This window comes from Phlebotomus papatasi, chromosome 1 (genome assembly GCF_024763615.1).
Source record: "Phlebotomus papatasi isolate M1 chromosome 1, Ppap_2.1, whole genome shotgun sequence".
Lineage (NCBI taxonomy): Eukaryota > Metazoa > Arthropoda > Insecta > Diptera > Psychodidae > Phlebotomus > Phlebotomus papatasi.
The window spans coordinates 57,327,907-57,349,697 of record NC_077222.1 but is presented as its reverse complement, the minus strand read 5'-3'; the positions used below and the strand labels follow the sequence as shown (position 1 = coordinate 57,349,697).

General features: G+C 31.6%; 1 protein-coding gene across 14 annotated transcripts in view; it reads right to left on the bottom strand.

Moving 5' to 3' along the window:
* Window positions 1–5,655: 5,655 nt before the first annotated feature.
* LOC129808301 (uncharacterized) overlaps window positions 5,656–21,791 on the bottom strand; it is a 48,675-nt gene continuing 32,539 nt past the window's right edge. For all 14 annotated transcript variants that reach the window (XM_055858191.1, XM_055858195.1, XM_055858148.1 and 11 more), the window contains 2 exons: window positions 17,608–18,563; window positions 5,656–6,331 (listed from right to left, as the gene is read on the bottom strand). In XM_055858191.1, the coding sequence (XP_055714166.1) occupies window positions 6,062–6,331; window positions 17,608–18,563 (1,226 nt within the window). In that variant the 3' untranslated portion in view covers window positions 5,656–6,061. The remainder of the gene's footprint in view (window positions 6,332–17,607; window positions 18,564–21,791) is intronic.

The window sequence follows — 21,791 nt, the reverse complement described above, 5'->3', positions numbered from 1 at the left end:
AAAAATTCAAGAAACTCAAAAATTCTTTCATGATACCTGAGGAATTTGAAAATTTCTTCGTGAAATACATAAAACCCAAAAATCCTTTAACAAAACCCGATAAACTCAAAAATTGTATCACGAAACCTGAGAAATCTACGGAATTTCTACAAAAAACCTGAAAGATTCAAAAATTGTATTGTAATACCTGAGGAACCTAAAATTGCTTCGTGAAATCTGATAAACCCAAAAATTGATTAACGGAACTCAAGAAGTACAAAAATTCTTTCGAAAACCCGATAAGTCTCAAAATCGCTTCGATAAATTCGGAAAACCTAAAAATTCTATCACGAAACTCGAGAAACTCAAAAATTGTTTTGCAAAATGTGAGAAACCAGAAATCCCCTAGTGGTAAGAGTCCGAATGAGTCACTCCTTTTTAATCACAAAGTTCCGACTTCACAGGTGATTTCGTTCGTTTTTGGATATGTTTTGCAAGTAAGTTCAGCTGAACATTTCGACGTTGATAATTTTTTACCGGAAAAATTGCCATCATGAATTATTAAAGGTCGAAGAGCCTAATTTATACGGTTTGGACAAATAATTGCTTAAAATGTTAATAATAGGAGGATGAAGTGGTGCACCTTTGAAAGCGGGGCATCTTGAAAATTGAGATTTTTCATCAATTTTTAAATAAAATTGAGCTTTATCATGATATAATTTAGCTGCACAAATAGATTGAGAAGCTAAATTACATTATGATATGGCACAGTTCTTCTTATAGGTGAAAAATCCCAATTTAAAAGGTGCTCCGCTTTGAAAGGTGTCCCACTTCCCCTACCTTCTTCTTAAACAATTTTTAACTTCAAGATGGTTTTATGATGATTAATAAACAAATTTAAATTGACATTAATCTCATATGCGCACTCAAATAATTAGTGAAAAAATTAAGGCAAAGCTCCTTCTCGGAAGTTCGAGTAGCTGGCAAAGCCTTGGACGCTTTGTCACCCCTTTTTGAATTTTCAGTTTTTTTCTGCTATTCTTTTTCAATCTTATCTTTCTCTATCTTAATCATAATTATCATCATTTTCAATCGCTTATCCCTATTAGGGTCGCGAGCCTAGGACATCCAGTTTAGTGGCCTAGAATTGTCGATCCTTCGCCATTTCAGAAAGATGTTTCCATTCAATCTCAAAGCGCTCCAAGGCAAGATCCTAGATTTGATTCAGCCACCTAGCCTTTACGGGCTTCAGACCTAAGGCTTAGCCATAAGGATTAATTTCTCCAGATTCTTGTCAGTCGAAAATTTTTAGAAAATTTTGACTTAGAAATGGACTATTAAGGGGAATTAATCTATTTGAATCAGAAGAACAAATTAAATTGGTTGCTATTTAGGATTTTGAGACCTTCGAAAACTAGGCTAAACCTCTAGTCTGAAGACGGTCTTAGGTTTCCTGGTGAATCTTTCTTCTGGTTCTTCTAGTTATAATAAATAACCGAACAACTTCAGATTGAGCCGCTGATACATGCTAATCCTGCTAATCCAATGATCAGTCTAAAAAGTTATGAATAAAACTACATTATATAGTCACTTATGCAAGCTTCAAAATAGAGGCTAAATCCATATGCGCGATGCCTTTAATTTCTCAATAAAAATCATCTGGAATTAATATTAATTATTTAAAGGATTAATGGTAGTTATTACAATCTCAAGGCAAGATTTATCACAAAAAAAAAACTTACCTGTTATTAAATTCGAGATCATTGGACATCAGTCGCAAATATTTCACAAATTAAATACTTAGACGAATTATTTATAATTTTGCAGGCAATTTACAAAATCTCTTAATAAGCAAAAAAAAAATTGTTGAAGTTAATAAAGAAAAAACACGTGTAGATGGAAGAATTTTATGCACTAAACTGGTTTAAAGCTCGAAAAACTGGACTAAATACACAATCCCAAAATTGTATATCTGGTAATTGGATTATTTCAAGATCACTTAAAATATTTTAACTCCCTAAAGAGCGTGATCGCATTAAAAATTTCTAATTTATCGTTGTTCGTGTGTACTTTTGCCGTGTCTGCATGTCCAACTTTTCAAGAATTCTGGAAAAATTAGTTTGGAAGTTCAGACTTTTATAATAATAGTAATAATTTCGTAAATACATAATATTCTTGCGTAGGGGAGGGTGGGGCAGTTTAACGACGGGGCAGTTTCAATTTTTGCATATTCTTCTTATCCCGTTGAAAGGAATAGGATAAAACCATTATGTTATTGAAGAGATAACTAAGACCCATGTCCATAAAAATAATTTATTTCGTGACGCTTCTCGTTTGAATTCTGTAATTGATTTTATAAAACTGCATCAAAATCAAACTTTTTGTAATGTTTTATTTTCAACAATTTCTGAACTATTACACTTATCTATCGAAATAACATAATTGTATTAAATTACCAGTGGTTTTATGATTATTATAAGGCTTTTAGCGTTGAATGAAATCTAAGACGGTTCTGACAATTTTCATTTGGGTTCCGAAAGTTCATGAAGGGCAGTTTCATGCAAGTAAACGGAGAAGTTTCCAGTGTCCAACAATTTACTTTTTTAATCAAAATTGACTTAAAATGATCATTGAAAACGTTTTGTAGCTGTTTTTGTCGATAAAGTTCGAAATAATGGAAAGTTAGTATTTCCTAAAATTTCATAAAAAAATTTAAAAAATTATCTTTCAGTGTTTTTTTAAGTGCTTAAAAATGATGAATTTAATTGTTATAATATATTTTCCGAATGTTTTCAGCAAGTTATTGTAAATTTTTTTTTAGTATAATAATAATTCAAGACTTTAAAACACTATTATAAAACTGTTATACTAAAAAGGACATATTCTAACACAATAGAATTATCCAACAATGTACAGAATTAGCTTAGCACTACAAAAGACATTTCTTTCGTATAAAAATTCAAATAAAATTGCTCAATGAGAAATAGGCTTGGAAATCTTTGACGATATTTTATTTTCTCTATATGATCAATTAGTGTTCAAATTCTGTTATAAAGTTCTTGTTCGATTATATTTTTAGGTCGTTGAATCTTATAAGAGTTCAAAATGGTAATTTTAATCAATTCTGGTATCGCAAGTTTCCTATAAACACATTTTATCTTTCTCAAAAATTGCCTCATATTTATCTTGAAATTGCCCCGCAATGGGGGAGTTTCACATATTCTACCTTTCAAGTGAAATGAATTTCTCAACAATAGACTAATGAAATTAAAGGATTATTGTTATTATTTTTATTAACCCTAAACCCAACTGCAATTCACAGAATATACAAAGTTTTACTTCTGTTTATTATCTTTTTGCAAAATGGTCCCAAAATCCATTTTGAAATTTAGGGGTGAAACTGCCCCACCCTCCCCTACTTTTAATTGATATTTTGTCAAGTTTTAGTTTTTCAGATTCTGAAAATTTTACTCTACGATTTTCATTAATGAACAATTTTCTTAGTGAGATTTTAGCATAATATTTATTTAAAGTTTCGCTACTTTAACAAGAAAAGTTTATCAAAAGGGGATCTTATTAAAAGTGTTAAAAAATGTTTTCAATATAAAATATAAAGACAAGTTTTGCCAAATTAGAAAACAACATCTTTTTGACAAAATTTAAACAAAATCCCGTTGGACACTTTACAAAGTTTTTCTTTCAGGGAGTAAATGGAACATAAGCGAATATAATTCAAAAACAATTAAAAATCCGGAAATCTAAGAAAATACAGATACGACAAAAGTTTCTTTCTTTTTTTTTAGATTTTTCAGAGAAATGTTCTAAAAATTAGAAGAGAGATGAAATATTTAATTCAGTTCCACAATTTTTACATTGATTTTTTGAATGAATATACATTATTGTGTTTCTACGCTCAGTTTTATTTTTAAAATATTTAATTTTTTAATAAATGTAAATTTTGCAAGACTTTCGCTCCATGGATTTGTTAATTGAGACGCTCAGAGCAGAAGTGGTCTCCTTTGTATGCATTTTCCTATTAAAATAGTCCACTTCTGCTCTGAGCGTCTCAATTATTCCCGTTCTCTTCTTATGCGATTACTTTAAAGAACAACATTTTGTTTTATTTATTAATACTTATACGAAGATTGAATAACAAATTAACGAAATTAACTAATCAATATGCTAAGATTTCTTACAAAATATTTAAAAGTATATTTTGTCTAATAGAATAATAGAGAATTTTGTGGATGTGGTTTGGCAAGACAAAATAATTATCATCCTGTTTTTCCAACTGCACGAAAATATTGAGTTGTATAATGAATAATTAAGAATTTTGCAATTTTCCGAAGGAGCTGAGATTGTTTTCAGTCTCATTTTACGATGGATTGTAAAATTTACAAAATAGGTAATTCAAGTCATAAAATTCATTATTCTATAGCCTTCAAATATTGGGATTGTATTTTTCGGTGTATAATGTTGTTCTTTTCCAAATGAATTTGCTTGAATAAAAAACAGATCATCAAAATTCAATTATTTTGATATCTTAATGAAATTTTGCCATTCTGCAAATCTTGCATTTTGACCTCAACTTTTCATAAACCACGCACAAATAGAAACGTCTATAAGTCACAAAATATAAATTTAGGTAACAAAACACAGCAAAGAAAAATGATTGTAAAAAGCCCATCACTGGATATCATGTTGACGTATGTATAATCAATTTGGAAGGAATTTATTTAACAAAAAAAAAAAGAAATACAAGGATTCATTAGCATAATGCGACAAAAAGTTTTGTTTCTCTTGATGCAAATCCATTCTCGAGGTCTCCTCTATGGTCAAAGAAGAAAAGTGAAGCAGATCAATCTCTTGGATAGCATGTCTGATGCCAAGAAGAATGAGGTCTATAAATTATGACTATAATTTATTTTTCATATGTCAACCAATTATAATTTTCATTCTTCAAGTTTTCACTTTTTATTGTCATTCCTTGATATACATTTTGGCTCTTTTTTTTTGCAAGGGGGCCCAATTTGTCGAGTAAATCAGTAAATCTCCATCATTGAGTTGTTTGCTTTGGAATCTCCCCACTCGATTTTGTCTTTTTCTGCCCAAAAATATCGTTTCTAAATTCACAGTTTAAGTGGGAATTTCTCTGTAGGTTTTTAGTTATAGCACTCATTTACTGCCTTTTTTTTTTCTTCTCATTGCTGTGTCACAAGGTAAAAGCTTTCACCTTCCGCAAGGTATAAAAATATAATAAATAACAATTCACGATCAGCCTGAGTTATTAAATCAACTTAATCTTCCGAGCATTTAGAGAGGAAGGAATGGTTTATACAGAGTTTTGTGACTCTATGATTGAAGAATCAATACAATAAATGAGATGTTTAAAAGGTGGAAAAATGAGCAGAAGAGATATTAAAATGTGCCTTCCCTCTTGATTTTCAATATATTTGCAATTAATATTCTCCGGGAGATTTACAAGTGATTACCGTTGATTACGGACAGAGAAAACTTTCCAATTTGAACATAATGCTCTATATATCGATGAATTAGAAACTTTTATGCTCCTTTTTTCTGCTTCTTTTTGCAATCACATAATTCCTTGTGAGACAAAGTCTGCACTTTATGCGGTGAAAATAAATAGGCCCCTCTTTGAAAAAAAAACATTTTCACTTTATCTCTTTTGGGATATGTTTAATGAGGGAAATGATCTCTATAACAATTGTAGAGGGAATTCCTCTGAAAATTGTCGAAAATTGCTGTTTGTAATTTTTTTCTTTCAAAAGGGAAAGTTTACACAAGTATAAAAAAATATTTCTTTAAAATTACATTAAATTACCTTATTATGAAAACAAAGTGTAAAATCATTAAATAGACGAATCGATATTGAAAGAAAACAATACACACAAAATTCACTTTTTTTTATACAATTAAAGCTTCTCAATATCAAGTCGTCTATTTTGGCAGGAAAAAATTTGTATAAAGACAACTAGAAATTATCTAACTAATCACTAAATATGTTGTTCTACAACTAAGGTTTCTTCTTTTGCTTCAGTTTTGTCAGTTAATGTTTTTTTCATTAAGTTGCTGGAGCTACTGAATTTTTCAGTGCTTCAATATCGACAGATGGACTATTTTTGTAGTTGGTGGAGAAGAAAGTGAGAGCCTTCATCAGTTGATAGCTCTTTGATACGGGAATATTGCTGTCATAGAGTGATCTGCTCATTTTGCAATCCACGTAGAACCACCAGTTGCACTTGAGTATCGATTGGTCAAATAGAGTACTTTCTGGGCAGAGAAAAGACTTCATAATAAGGCCATCGTCCGTTAAGGCGCAAACATGAAAGACCTGTAAGATAGAATAGAGAGAAATTAGGGGAGAGTAGGGTAATTTCAGGATGTATATTTCGAATTAGAATTTGAGTCTGTTTTACAAAAATATCATTAATACAACCATGAAAATTTAGTATAGGGTAAGTGTGCCTAATTCCGGCCAGCTTGCAATTTCGGCCACCTTTTTTGTTCCTCGAATTTCCATGAACTTTTAGATTTTACGTACTCTAAAGATTATACAATGCAAAAGAATAACAAAAAATGTAGCCTTGATAAAATAGAAGATGTGAAAATGACATTGGAAAAATTCCCGAAGGGCAAGGAACTATGAGAATGAAGGTGGCCGAAATAGGCCACCAAAGCTATGTCTGCATTTTTTTTCATCAAAAAAGGTATTAAGAATGATATTGAAGTAAATAAAGACGGTAAACTTTCTACAAGGTTCCAAGCAATACTCCTTAAGAAGAAGAAATAAAAAATCAATTTATATTAAAAATATTACATATAAAACTTGAGACTTTGGCGCTTTCATGCAACTATGCCGAAATTTGGCACACTTACCCTATGTATGGGGAGCAGGGCCGTAGCTAGAGTTGAATTTAAGAAGTTGAATTTAAGTAGTTAAAGGTATGGCATTAAAAAACATACTTTTCGCTGGACAAGATTTCTCGGAATTGGTTCATCTGAAAACCAAAAACCAAATATTTCCTGTTACCTGATGAGTTGAACTAGTCTTTGAACAAGGGATTTTTAAAAAATTTTGATTTTTAAGATAATTTCTTACACAAAAAATACCAGTTTTGACGTGTTTTACACTATGTTTCGTCTTGCAGAATGTAGAATACGTTTTGATCAAGTGAACATAAAATCTTTCGTTTAAGGATTAGTTTAACTTATCAGCTAACTGGAAATATTTTGGTTTTTGGACTTTAGATGGACCAATTCCGAGAAAACTTCTTCACCGAAAAGTATCTTTTTTTTAAATCTCCAAAAATCAGGTTTCAATGAAAAATTTTCTCAATTTTTTCAATGATTATATTTTTACAGTATTCTTGACACACGTAACCCCATAACTATCTTGAGAATGCGTAAATGAGAAAAGGAAATATATTGAGTTTTTTTTTTAATGCTAGAAGTGAAAGAATCTTTACGGTCGTTTTGCTCAAAACCATTCAAAAACATTATTTCATTTAATTAATCATCAAATAACTGCAATACCAACACATTAATAACAATGCCAAATTGATGGTTAAATATTCTATTTTATTCTTTTTTTAAGATGTTTGAGAAAATATTTAAATTTTTAACAAAATTATCATTTGATCTTCCATATGATTATAACCAATTGCACTAAGCACTTCAATCGATAACTCTATTAGATTAGATGTATCAGACTATTTAATAGGAGATTAATTTCTTCTCTACCATATCATACTACGAACAGTCTACTTAGAGCAGAGGTGTGCAAGAAACCGTTGAAACCGAATTAACGTCAAATGAAACATGTACGTCAATGGTCAAAACGCTACTATAACAAACTTATTTTGACGTTAATTCGGTTTCAACGGTTTCTTGCACACCTCTGACTTAGAGCATTATCTTAGTTTCTGATTTTTAAGGTAGGGCATTGGAAGTTTTAAGGTCAAGCCCCCCCCCCAGCGCTACGGCCCTGAGGGGGAGGTGTAGCTACTTTGAGATGTGGGGCTACATTGAAATACGATTTCTTCGAATATTTTTGAAGGAAACTGGGCTTTAACGCAATGTAATTTAGATAGACAAAACAAAACTGGATCTAAATTAAATCAGCCTCACAGCTCAAAGTAGCCCCACCTCCCTCTATCTCATAACTTATAGTTATTTTATATTTATTTTTTCATTTATTAAGAATGTAGTAGCAATATTCTTCAAATTTTATTAACTTGTGGTTAGAAAAATAATTTAATGTAAAAGGTATGATGTCTGAAAGTCCCTTAACTCTTTCGCGTCTTTAGGGTAATGTCATGACTCGGGGAAAAAAGTTTTTTTTGGGTATTTACATTAATTGAAATCTATCTGTTCGTGCACGACATCATAATAGAAGGATGTAAGATTCTTGGCTCATTTTCTCAAGACTCCAGTTAGATTTCAATTAATGTAAATAGCCAAAAAGAAACTTTTTTCCCCGGGTCATATATGACCCTAAAGACGCGAAAGAGTTAATCAGGCAGGCCATTTACACCGCCACATTAGATTGAGATTGAATTGTCCAAACAACGAAATCTTGAATTGTATTGAATTGAATTGAATTGTCCAATTTGCAATCTTTGGTCAGGCATAATTTAGACCATTTATGGCTCTAGCACAGCTTTTAGATCAGGAAAATTTCGTGAAATCGAAATTCACATCTTTTTCTTTCTCAAACGTTTTGTATATGTCTGTCCCACTCTTTCGCACTCTTCTTCTTCTGTTAAACGTCACAACTATAATTTAGTTCAATCTATTTTTGAGAGCCATAGAAATGTATCGAAAAATACATATCGTTGAGAAAGAAAGAAATTTAAATTTCGTGCTGATCAAAAAGTGTACTGTAGACATTATAATCGTTTTTTGACAATTACAGCCGATTTCGGGACAATTCAATCTCAATCCAATACGGCGGTGTAAGTGGCCTCAATGTCGGACCATTCATACAAAAATTAATTAGGGAGTATCCGATAATAAAATTTGAGCTTTTCTTGAAAGTCAATGAGTAATGTTATTCAGTGAAAACCAAGGGTGAAATGATAACTTTCGATACCATCGAATCGAGAGTATCGATAAATCTATATCTCTTTGATTAAGTGAATGACGACTTTTTCTGCATAGCTAGGCCATTTATTGTGACATTCTTAAAAGTATGTGATTGTTGGTAAATATCTTGGCTACAAAAAATACCGCTATCATTTATTTTTTTTTCAGAATCTGCAGTCGATACTATCGAAAGTAAGTTATTGTCATGCAACACAAGATTTAGAAGATTGCAAAGACTTGATTACTTTGAAAGTGTTTCTAAAATTAGTTTGTATCATTTAGACCTTTTTAAATAGCTTAATTCTTTCATATGGAGATTGAATGAAGAAAAAGATTCAATATAAAATCCTTAGAATTAATTAGGAAAATTTAAAATATTCCGTGAATTTTTAAGAAAATAAATTCAAAAATGCTAAATTACCATCTAAAATCTTCACTGAAACTGACAGGAAACTAATATAATACGAATTATCCTTACTAAACAGTGGATGCCAAGTAAACCTTTTTTAAAATTCAATAAATTAGGTGTGATTCTTAGATAATCATGCCTATTTTAACTTCAAAACTCAGTAAAATTCACTTAATTTATCAAATGAAGATCAACTTTTGGAATAAGTCTTAACCCTAGAATGCAGACTTATTCAGGCTTAACTGCAATGAAATTAATATTAAAAGAACTCCTACTTTTTTTTCTTAAGACTTCCTGTTAATTACAATTTAGTTTTTAATACTATTTTTTGCTATAGCAGTTCCCAATATTTCTGCCTTGCCTTTAATTTTAGTCTTTAACGCAGTTCAGGACTACATTTCTAATTATTTCTAAACAGAATTACAATTCAAAACTACATTTCTAAGAGCAGGTTTCAAGGATTTTATTACAGATTTTTTTTAACTTTATTTTATTTATTTATTCTTCCTACTAATTTTATTTTATAAGTCGGAAAACATATACAATACCTTCATACACATAATCAACTTCAAAGTCGTCAACACGTTTAGTTTGTGAGTGGTTACCTGTAGGTTTCTAAAGTAGTTTTTGTTAGAGTTACTTGTTCATGCTTTAAAAGTACACCTCCGATTCTTAGTTAACAAAAATAGTATAATAGATTGAAAATTATACTGGAATATTACATATTTTTCTGCGCCAACTCAAAGAGAGAGCAGGTACATAAATCTCTCTTTTTCAACTTGTCCCGTTCTGGAACTTAAACGGTAAGAGATATCGATTTTCGGTCTTTGATTACCCATAATAAAAAAAAACTATCTCCATTCGTTTTTCTTTTCTTTTCACCTCCATGTTTTTTCGGTTTTTCTCAAAATTAGCCCAAACTTTCTTAATGATTTTCGGATATGTTTTAGAGGGGTCCCTGTCAAAATCCCGAAAGCCAAAATCCCGAAAGCCAAAATCCCGAAAGCCAAAATCCAGAATGGGCCAAAATCCCGAAAGCCAAAATCCCGAATTCTTAAAAATGTCATAGCTACTCCCACGATTGCACCTGCGCTTGCTGGAGGCAAAGGGAAATCTTCCATCTCTTGGGAAATTATTTTAAACATTTTCCTCCATATAATTTCATCCCTTTCACGATTTTGAACATTCGGGATTTTGGCTTTCGGGATTTTGGCTTTCGGGATTTTGGCTTTCGGGATTTTGGTCTTTTCGGGATTTTGGCGTTCGGGATTTTGGCTTTCGGGATTTTGGCTTTCGGGATTTTGGCTGCCACCGGTTTTAGAGGTAGCCCAGGCGAACATTTCGTCCAACCATATGTATACCAATGATCGGAAAATTCGCTATTTTGAAATATTGAAGGCTAAAGGTCAACGTTCAATTACTTTGAAGGACCCATTTATCAACCGATTTGGGTAAATTTGAATTTTTTGGAAAGGTATTGTAATTTCGAATCCGGCTGTATCGGTCTTCATCGGTAATGAATCGGTTAAGTATCGATTTTTTTAATTTTCAAATGTTTTTGTGATTTATGAATCAATTTGATCTCTAGTAGACCAGTATAAGCACCAAGAGATCATGCGAAAATCTAATTCACGGAAAAGCCTATCTCGTGAGTTCGAGCATTCCGCCAAGTTGGGACGCTTTGCCATCTCTTTTTGAATAGATTTTAATACGTCGACCCTATTGAAGTCATATTGTGTTACTCATTCATTAATCAACTAATTAGAACCTGTATACGTGTTCAATATTAAAATTTTGTAATATGACATCCACCAATTACTATAAAGAAACAACTACGCTTGTCTGAACAGCCGCACTCTCCTCTATCTAATAGTATTAGAAAGAATGTCAAGATTCTTCAGAGAGATTAATCGTTTAGATAAATATTATTAACAAACTAAGAAGCTCTTAATAATCTTGAAATATACTTTCAAACATCCAAAGCGGCTTCTTTTTGATTGTCTTAAGTTGTCCAATTTCTATCTCTCTCTTACTTTTTCTTTATTAACAAAAAAAAACCTTTCGCGAAATGTCCACTCAACCTCAAACTAAACACACCAAAAATTAGTTTTTTTTTTATAACAAACTGCAGTAAAACGCCATTTAAATTTTTGCTTCTGTCTTTCAATTTTCTTGAAAGGTTTTTTTTCTCTTAATTTTACATCTTACTCTGAGTGTTGTTGCATAAATGCGAAAAAAAACTAGGCTCGTAGGGTTTGATCATAAATCTCTATCTTCTCACATTGAGAATATTTATGTAGGAATTTAATAGATAAAATTCACGAAAAACACATGCAATAAATAACTCCAAGAGTATAAAATAAGCAGTTTTACTGCGGAGATGAGTAAGGCGTGAGAATTCCAACAAATTTATTAAATGGATCATTTTGCAAAAATAAACCATTATGATTGCTGATTAAATCATTTGCGAAATAAGGTTAACTTTAATGAAAATCTTGTGGTAAATACTCATTAAAAATTTTAGGAGTGTCTTCATCTTTCGACACAGAATTCAGAGATTTTTTTTCGTGGTTGAAATCTTTGAGCAACATTTTGATAAGCTACAGATTTGTGGCTATCTTCAGTAAATTATCTAATTTGAAAAGACACCGAAAGCACATCAAATGAAAAGTTGATAGAATACATTTTAACGACAAAATCCGTTCTAGTAAGAGGTCTTCATTTGTTTTTATGAGGTTCTTAAATTTAAGCCGTGTCGAGATGGAGAGATAGTAGTATAAAAACTTCTTTAAGATCTCTATCTCTGGTTTTTCTTATTTTTTTTTAATTAGGTTTTTATATGTAAAGCACGCAAACAATGGCCCTAGATTCAATGATGCGATGTGACATCCCAACATCGATTTTCTTGAGAAAACTTACATACAGTTCGTGCTAAAATTATGTGCGTACGGAAACCAAGTAATAGTTCTATTAATATAACAGCAAGTAGAAGAAAATGATTAATAGACTGCATAAACATCAAGTTTTCTTCACTATTCCGATGGCTTTCCCGATAACTTTGAATTTAATTTATTTTAAATGTAATCCATTTCAATAAGCTGAATTAATTTTTTTCACTTGGGTATTGACTAATTTTAAAGGAAAAATACTCATTTTATTCCTAAATTTAATCCAAATATTGGTAAAATCAACCAATATCGTTGATTGTATTATCAACATGTTGGTCATTATATCTACTAATTGTTGAGCATTAGGGGAGACTGGGGCACATGTAACCATTTTCGATAGATGCGAATTTGAGGTGATTTTCCAAGGACACCGTGATTTTTTGGAAAATATTTCTTAGCTCATGTTTTACCCTTGGGTATAGGCAATTCGTCGAGGGTAATGCGGATGCTGGAAAACAATTGAGTTTTCCATAAAAATAAAATTTGTGTCACTGTGCATTTTTCTCTTTTCACAAAATACCTGGGGTAGAAGTAAACACTTTCTGGGGAGGATGTAAACACCCTTTTTTCCACCCTTGAAATTAACTTTGCACCACTTTCGTTTATTTTAATTACTTAAGAGATATATAAAAACTGTATATTTTTCAAAAAATCACTACACTTTTTACAAAGAATAATTAAAATAGCGAAAAAACTAAAAGCATGCATATCAAAGACATTTTTCAATGGATTTTCCCCATATTTTGACATCATGTGACTTTTTATTGAACACAGCGCCACCAATTTTTTTCGTAATCTATGAATTATAGATATTTCGCATGAAGGTCAATTTCCCGCTCTTTTACCTACTCATTTTGTGAAATTGAAATTGCCTGATTACATCTACCCCAAATGCTGTTTTCTGACCAATTATTAATTCTTTTGAAATAATGAGAATCTCAATTTCTCTAGTAAATGCATTAATATAATCCTAAAAGATGTAGGAAACAACTGGTATTGCTACATTTCGATTATTCTACACAGTTTTTAATTTCCAGGTGTTAATCCAAATGACCAAAATAATCGAAATATCAACATTTTCAGGAAAAATGATTTTTATTTTTAAAGTATTAGGATTTTATTGACCAATTCATCTGTGGACATACATCCCCATGGTATCTATGAATGCTTATGGGTTTTATCCTCTGGAGTCTTAAAATTAATGAAAAAAATCACAGTGTTTACAACTACCCCAGTTGACTACTGCCTCAGTTCCCCCTATACGTTAATTTTCTATTTTGAAAACCATCACAATGAAGAACCTTTGATAACAATTTACAAATAGCGTAATTATATCACAAAAGGGAACCAATCAATAAGGAATTAGTAATAGAAATAATAAATAACTATTATCAAAAGATGATAATTAAAAACTGTATTTTTCACGATATGAAATATTGCAGAGAAATATAGAAAAATGAGGATAAAATCATTAAATAAACACGTATTTTAACTTCCTAATTTTTTAGGTGCCTCTATGTTTGACGTTAATTCTAAAATTATACATATGTATAATTAAAAAATTAACGCTATTATACATCACAAATCTGTTTCTTATAATTAATGTCCGACCAATTTCATACTTTTTTATATCCTGTAATAAAATTGACAACATTTTTCCTAAAAATCGCATTCTCTGTATTTTTGTTTCCAAAAATTTAGAAATTACTAGTTCAACTTTTGATAATTCTAATCAGTTATATTCTAATCAGAATTATTGAGTGCTATATTGTGTTAGTTCCATTAACCATTATCGTAGTTTTCTTTTGTAAACTGTGGTAAATTATTATAGATGAATTACTCAAAAATCTGTATAAGGGGAAGCGTGCTACCTTCGGACGACTCAAACTTCGGACAATTTTTTTTTTCTCTATGTTTCTTATGGATTTCACCCATAGCTCTTTTCTGAAAATTTGAGGCATTGTACTAGCTATATTAAAATATAAAATTATAATATTTCCCCAATTTCTTTGATTGCAAAATATTCTAAAATTAATTTGAAAAACAAAGAAATGATTTACTAATACTTTAACATTTGAAGAAAAATAAAGAAAAAATATCGATTTTATCAGGCGATGTTCAATATGAAATTGTCGTAACTGAAATCAATTCAGTAAAACACTTAGCGTACAAAGATTTCGAAAAAAAAAACACAAATAAGGTAATTACACCAAATATCGTCCAGCTTGTAATTTCGGCCACTTCTTTTGTTCCTCAAATTCCCATGAATATTAAGGTTTTTGAATACTTTAGAGATTATACAATGCAAAAAATAACAAAAAATCTCGCTTCTACAAACATCATGTGAAAAAGACTTTGAAAAAATTCCAGAAGGGCAAGGAACTATATGAGAATCAAGATGGGCGAAATATTACACAAAGCTATATTTTTATTAATTTTAAAATGTCTTAAGAATTATTTTAGAGTTAACAAAGACGATAAACTATCTACAAGGTTCCAGGCAACACTCCATAGTACATTTCAAACTTAAAACTTTGACGCTTAAATCCAACTATACCGTAATTTGGTACAGTTACTATGAATAAAATATTCAATCAATAAATTTCTACAAAAATGATCTAATAACTTATACTTTTTGAACTTTGTTGGCTCAGACGGCTTATACAACCTGCGAATGTGCTTTTCCACCGTTTTGCTTTGGAGGTTGGTCACCAACGCTAAGCCGGCGGTGGACGCTAACTGTCTCTTTACTTGCTTAAAACATTTCTGTGTTTTCAAGGGATTTAATCCTAATAGCACGCATTGTCATTGTAAATAAATAAATAAATAATTTCTGACCCTTCTTGTTCTTTTGAATATCACATAAAATTTTCACATAAAAATCACATAAAAAAATCACATTCGAATTTTGAGTACGAAAGAGTGTGATAGATGTGTGCAAAGCATTTGAAAAAGAGAGGGATGTTAATTTAATTCTCATGAAATTTTCCCGATCTAAAAGGATGCATTTAATTTTTCTCACTGAAAAACCTAATTTACAAAAATTAATCTGCTTTTAAAACGATAACTTAAGTACCGTCGTTGCGGGTGACTTTGCACTCTGCTGTTCGTGAGACTTTCATTAATTCTAGCACTTATTGATGGTCTTCGCCGATCCGGTCTACCATGTCAAAGTATATAGGGATATGTTAAGTACCAAGTAAGGTACAATAATCCTCAAAAGGATTCTTGTAGTTTCAGTAATAGTCAATGAAATCCTAGTATAGGTATTTTGTCAAAAAACGACTCCGCGAAAAAGTTATCTGAAGATGCATTTCCAAAATCGATTTCAGAGAAGTAAATGGACCAAATCTATTCTAAATTTATCTGGCTAGAATAATCCACTTCGATTTTGTTCATTATTTTTAGTAAATTCCTTTTTTTCACTATAGTCTTCCTAAGAACGCATGATTTATATTATAAAATTGCATATAATGGACTTTTTTAAGCTTTATTATAGAAGTATTTGGCTAAAAATTATCCAATTTGTTTTATAACTTAAGATAAAATGACCGAGATCTACAAGATGGTGTGGTCGCCATCTTGATTTGACAATTCTGTCCGCCATTTTGAATAACTGTGAAATCAAAAAACTTATCCGATTGAGCTGAAATTTTAGTATGTTCTGGCTGATGTCAAGACCTTTTCAGAACATATATAAAATCCGACCTAGGTCAAGCGATTGTCTGGATACTGGGGCTATAAGTTCAAAATTTTGACATTTTCATTAATACAGAACTACGGAGAGCTTCTTTTATTGAAACCATCACAAAAAAGGGAGTATTATCGTTAGGCGATGAGATCTAAATAACAAACAAAAAGAAAAGTAATGTTTTTCTTTATAACAGCATATTATTTGAAGATCTGAAAAACTTTTGCAAAGATGAAAAAATAAAAAAAAAATAAATAAATGCACTTTTCATTTATTTATTTTTTAAGTATGTAAGAGTAAATAAATATATAAAATAAAAGCCACAATCATTTCTTATGGTTACTGAGGCATTTCGTTTAGGTTTTAAAATTCAGGATTAGAAAATAAAGATCTCCAAAATATGAATATTTCAAATTTTTTAAAATTTGAGCCTCTGTATCAAAGTAAATACTTGACGTAGACCAGAACATAGATACGTTCTGAAAAGGTCTTGATATCAGCTACAACATACTAAAATTTCAACCCAATCGAACCTGTTTTAGATTTTGACAGTTATTCAAAATGGCGGACAGAAACGTCAAATCAAGATGGCGATCATGTCATCTTGTAGATCTCGTGCATCTTACACTTAGATGTGAAGATCTTCATTGTCGTTTATTATCAGAAATTGTTGATTTTTTAGTATTTATTAAAAAGTGCAAAGTCACCCGCACCTTATCCCCAGTGCAAGCCTTTTTTCTTGATTTTTTTAAACATAGTAAAATTTTATAAAATTAATGTTAGTGGCACAAAATCCATTCATTAACAACTGAATACAAATAATTTTACTCAAAAACCCCCCTCCCTTCACTTTAACTATCCACTTTTAGAGGGCAAAATTGAAAAACAGCGAAAAAACGTGCAAAGTCACCCGCAACGACGGTACCTATAAAAATTACTTTTTTTTACTGATCAATAATATAAACGCCAATATTTTTCTAGAGTAAAAAAAATCAAATATGATGTTATGACATTAGCCTATAGAAGAGCGGCAACACGTGGAAAAAGTTTTTGAGCATAAAATTTAATCTTCTGTAAATTTCTTAAATAATAGTTATACAATAACGCTTAATGGATTAGACCTATTATTAAAATTACACATTGAAAATGCCGAGATTTATTTTATCAAACTTTTTAACATTTTTAAGTATTTAATGTCATCACAAAAAAAAGTAAAAGATCTACTCTATAAGCTAATTTTTTGACCCAGTATGACATTACTTATCTGACTTGTGTAGAGCATAAAAGTGTCTAATTCTAGATAAAGAACATCTCAGAATAAAATATAAGGCTTGTAGTATGCAGAAGTAGCACTAAATTTGCATTCTGATGATGCTATATAATTTTAAAATATTTAAATGAACCATTTGCTTCAGAAGCATCAAAAACTAATCACATGCAATTTGAGATAGCTTGGGAGATATAGTGATTCTTACCATACATCCCAGATTTTCATCTGCGTACAGTCCGGGGAAGTGCTTCTGATCACCGCAATGGAAAGATGTTTGTGGCAAATCCACACGGGTTGTAAAGTTGTCGTCAAAATTCTTATCATATCCTACTGGATAGTATTCCTTGGGTGCATTCATGACTTTATGGGGTGGATGATTCATCCTTTTGGCAGGTGGTGGTCTCCTTGTGGTAGTAGTTGTGGTGGTTGTTGTTGTTGTTGTTGTTGTTTTAAGTCGATTGGCTTCCTGGGTCATTTGATGCTCGAGGGCCATCTGGAATTCCCGCTGTCGGATGGCGGCCTGAATCGCCTCGACGCTCACATTAGCCACAGCGGCAAGTTCCTCAACCGTGTGTCCCATGAGGTCGACTTTGGGACGTGTGGTGTGCAGGGCAGTGTCGGTGGTCTTGTGACTTTCATCTTTGATAGACTGTGCAAAGACGGTGTTCTTCTTGTTCAGGTCAAACTTTCGATCAACTTGATTGTCCGCAAAGAGTCGCGTCGGCGAGTGGAGTGTCTGAAAGGCGGGTAAGTTGAATGAATCCGATTGAATGAGGTTGTCTTGGATGGCAGTGAGATTCTGTTCCGGCAGCTGGTACGTCTTCTTGACTGGCGCACCAGGTCTGCTAAGTTTATCATCTTGACGCGGAATGGGCTTGAAGGCTGGCACTCCGAGTGGCAGGGACATGGCTTCGGTCATACGACCTGGCTTCTTGGGATTCAGCACCCTCGTCATGTCCTGGACACTGAGATTGGGCCGAGATGTTAGTGCTTGTGGACGACTGAGCTGAATTGGTGGCGGTGGCTGCACTGGCATCTGTTTCATGGCAGGAAGTACACCCAACATTGTGGGCATTTGGCGGGCATTGGCCGATCGGCGCTTATTGCCCTCAAGAGCACCCAAACTCTGCTCGAATCCAACATCATCACCAAAGCTCAAACCTGTTGCCGGTTTTTTTTTGTTCAACATTACCCGCGAGAAGGTAGAAAAAAAAGAAAAGATTTATGCTGAGAGAAAAAAAAATTAACATGCCCAAAAATAGGTGTTCATGTGGAGATGCATTGTGTTTTGTGTGTGATGGACCTCTTTTACAAGTTTAGTGTGTCATCTCGATGGAATTCTGTTCCAAAAATTTTAAGTCCACGCGAGGAAGATTGCAAAAGACCCAAATGGGATACATATTGGACAAGACTACATTTCTCTATTCAAGGTTCATTAAGTACATTTTATTCAGTCGGAGAAGTTTTTTATCCAATGTCCCCCTTTTTTCTGCCTTCAAACCCAGAAGTATAATTAATTAGTATTAAAATTTTAGAGAGTCTGATGATGAAATGTCTTGTTATATTGTTGATATATCAGCAGCAATTACCGTGAAAATCACTCAAGCCCATGGACAATTCTCTCTGTCTATCTTTATATACAAAAGCTATAAGAAATTTCATACTGATGACACTCTCTTGCTCTGTATGTAAATCCATCGTAAAAGTGATGTATTGCAGATTTTTTGAATAATTAGCTAGTAAGTGAGAAAAAGTACATGAAGAAACTAACAATAAGATTTAAGTGAGAAATAAAGGTCAAGGGTTAATTCAAAGCTGAGTCATAAATTGCGGAAAAAATGCCAAAGATTGGAAAATGTGCATGAAATTGAGAAATCAAAAAGGATATTTTGCAAATTTTTCATTAACTGTTGCGAAAAAAAAATAATTCAAAAACTACAAATACCGCGTAAAATTAAGTGAAAAATAGGCATATAGAATGTCATAGGTTAATTTAATAGTGGAAAAAAATGCAAGTGTACAAGTGAAGAAATTGAGGTAAAAAAAGAAATTGCTCTATCGATTGTGAAAAGAAGGTAATAAGTGAAGAGGTGAGAACTTTCGTGACTTCTCTGACATGGCTTTTAGTTAGTGCATTATTTGAGCTTATTGCCTCTATCAATAAAAACTCAATCGTCTTTCAATAAATTTCCATTGCGTTACCCCCAACATAAATTTCAATTTCAATACTGTGTTAAAAGTTTCAGAAATAATTCGTGTGTTTGAAAAATGTGCCAATTGATGCTGTGGGAATGGTATTTTCCAACTCAAATTTTATGGTGCAAACCACTTTGGCCAGAAGATCATATTTTAGCCACAGTTACAATCTCATTTTGAGTAGAGGAACTATAACATCTAATTTAGAGGGATTTTGTAAAGTAATTGAGTTAGGTATTTTGGTGCACAGCATCAGTGAAATGTTCAATTTGAAATTTCCATTATTATATTGCGTTCATCATTAACCACACTTACTTTGAATTCATGAGAAAAATTATTTAAAAAAAAAAGATTGCGTAACGTTATTTAGATAGTGAATGAGAATTCCATAAAAGGGAGCTTTTACAAAACATTCAAAAACCATTCGAAGCATGTATTAATTTAATTTTACTGTTTACATTTGTTTACAATTTTTTTTCGTCTTTCAATGAGGAGTTCAAGTGAGTCTTTTTAAAATAATAAAAACAATTTTGAAATCACACTGATTTCTATTGACATATTTGCGTATTTGGATACAAAAAAAAAATAAATTGACAAAAATTATAAGAAACTCAGTAATTTTAAGTCAAAGTCGAATAGAAGGAAGTGGGACACCTTCGAATTGGGGTACCTATGAAATTAGACTTTTTTCTCCTATTTTTAAAAGGAATTGAGCCTTAATAATGTAATTTATACGGGCTTTAGACCTAAGGCTTAGCCATATGGCTTAACATCTCTAATATCTTATCAGTCAAGATTTTTTGGAAAATTTTGACTTAGGATTGATTTATTAAGGGCAAATGAGGCAAATGACCTATTGCATTTTGAAAAATCAATAAAATCGGTTGCTGATTAAGGTTTTGAGACCCTCGAGAACTGGGCTAAACCTCTAGTCTGAAGACGGTCTTAGCTTCACAATTGGTTTATACAGTTAGTCAAATAATATCACGGTATGGTCCAGTTCCATTCAAAGGTGCCCCTCTTCCCTTTAACTAATTATATTCCAATTGTGCTTAAACATGAAAAGATAAATTCACGCGGAAAGCTTTTATCAAATGTACAATTGTTAAGGTGACAAAGAAAATTAACAATAAGGTAATATTGCATGGGTAGGTAACTATTAACCTAATAAATATTCCTTATATTTGCTATTTAAAAATCCACGTGGCGGGATAAAAAAAAAATGAAATTTTGACAAAGCTGAATTAATATCGCGATTATATTGCGCGACTTAACCCTATCATGATACAAAAATCTAGCGAATCTATTTCTAGAAATCCACTGTTTTTTTTTATCAACAAAAAAAAATATAGCGATAGATAATCTTTATTTCTATTTCACTTTTACTAAGCAATTTAAAGTAGAAAATTCTCTTGATTTTTTCTCTTCACATGTTGGAATTATTTCCGCTGGGGATTTTCACCGATTTCGAATTTTTGTCAGTTACGGCAATTTTTAGATCTAATCTGGATTATATTGAGCTTTTTTTTTAATAAATTTCTGATTATTTAGGGTAAAGTGGTACAAGTTGGACAGTGGTACAAGTTGGACAATGGTACAATTTGGACAGGGCTTTTCGTCTTGATAAATTTAGTACTTCATTTTTATTTGTATATTTTTAATGCTTTAGTTTTATAATTTGGTTCCTTGTGCTTAAAAACAAACTTTGTACTGTATTTATCAAGAAAAAAGCCATGTCCAACTTGTACCGGCGAATTGTCCAACTTGTAACACTAATTCCAAATTATACACTTTACCCTAAGTGTATTTTGATGTATTATAGAATAGTAAATGGTTATAGGATAATGATTTAAAAAAAAATGCTAACTGGTCTTAAGAAAAGTATTAGTTTATTTGAAAAAGCTGCGGGATCTCTTAAACTTTCGGATCGTTGTGATAAATGTATATAAAATCAGGATTTATAAACCAAAAAGAGTTATGTACCTGCTCGATTTGATTATACAAATTCTTCTTTGAATATTTAATAATCTACAACAGGGTCTCAGCCTCAACCTTTTAAAAAATACTCTCTCTGTTCCGAAAAAAGTTGTACGTTTGTACGACTTTTTACGGAACAGAGGGAGTAATATTCAAATCTCAAATTGCGAAAACATGGACGAAATTTTAAAAATTCCCGAAATTTTATTTGCTGAA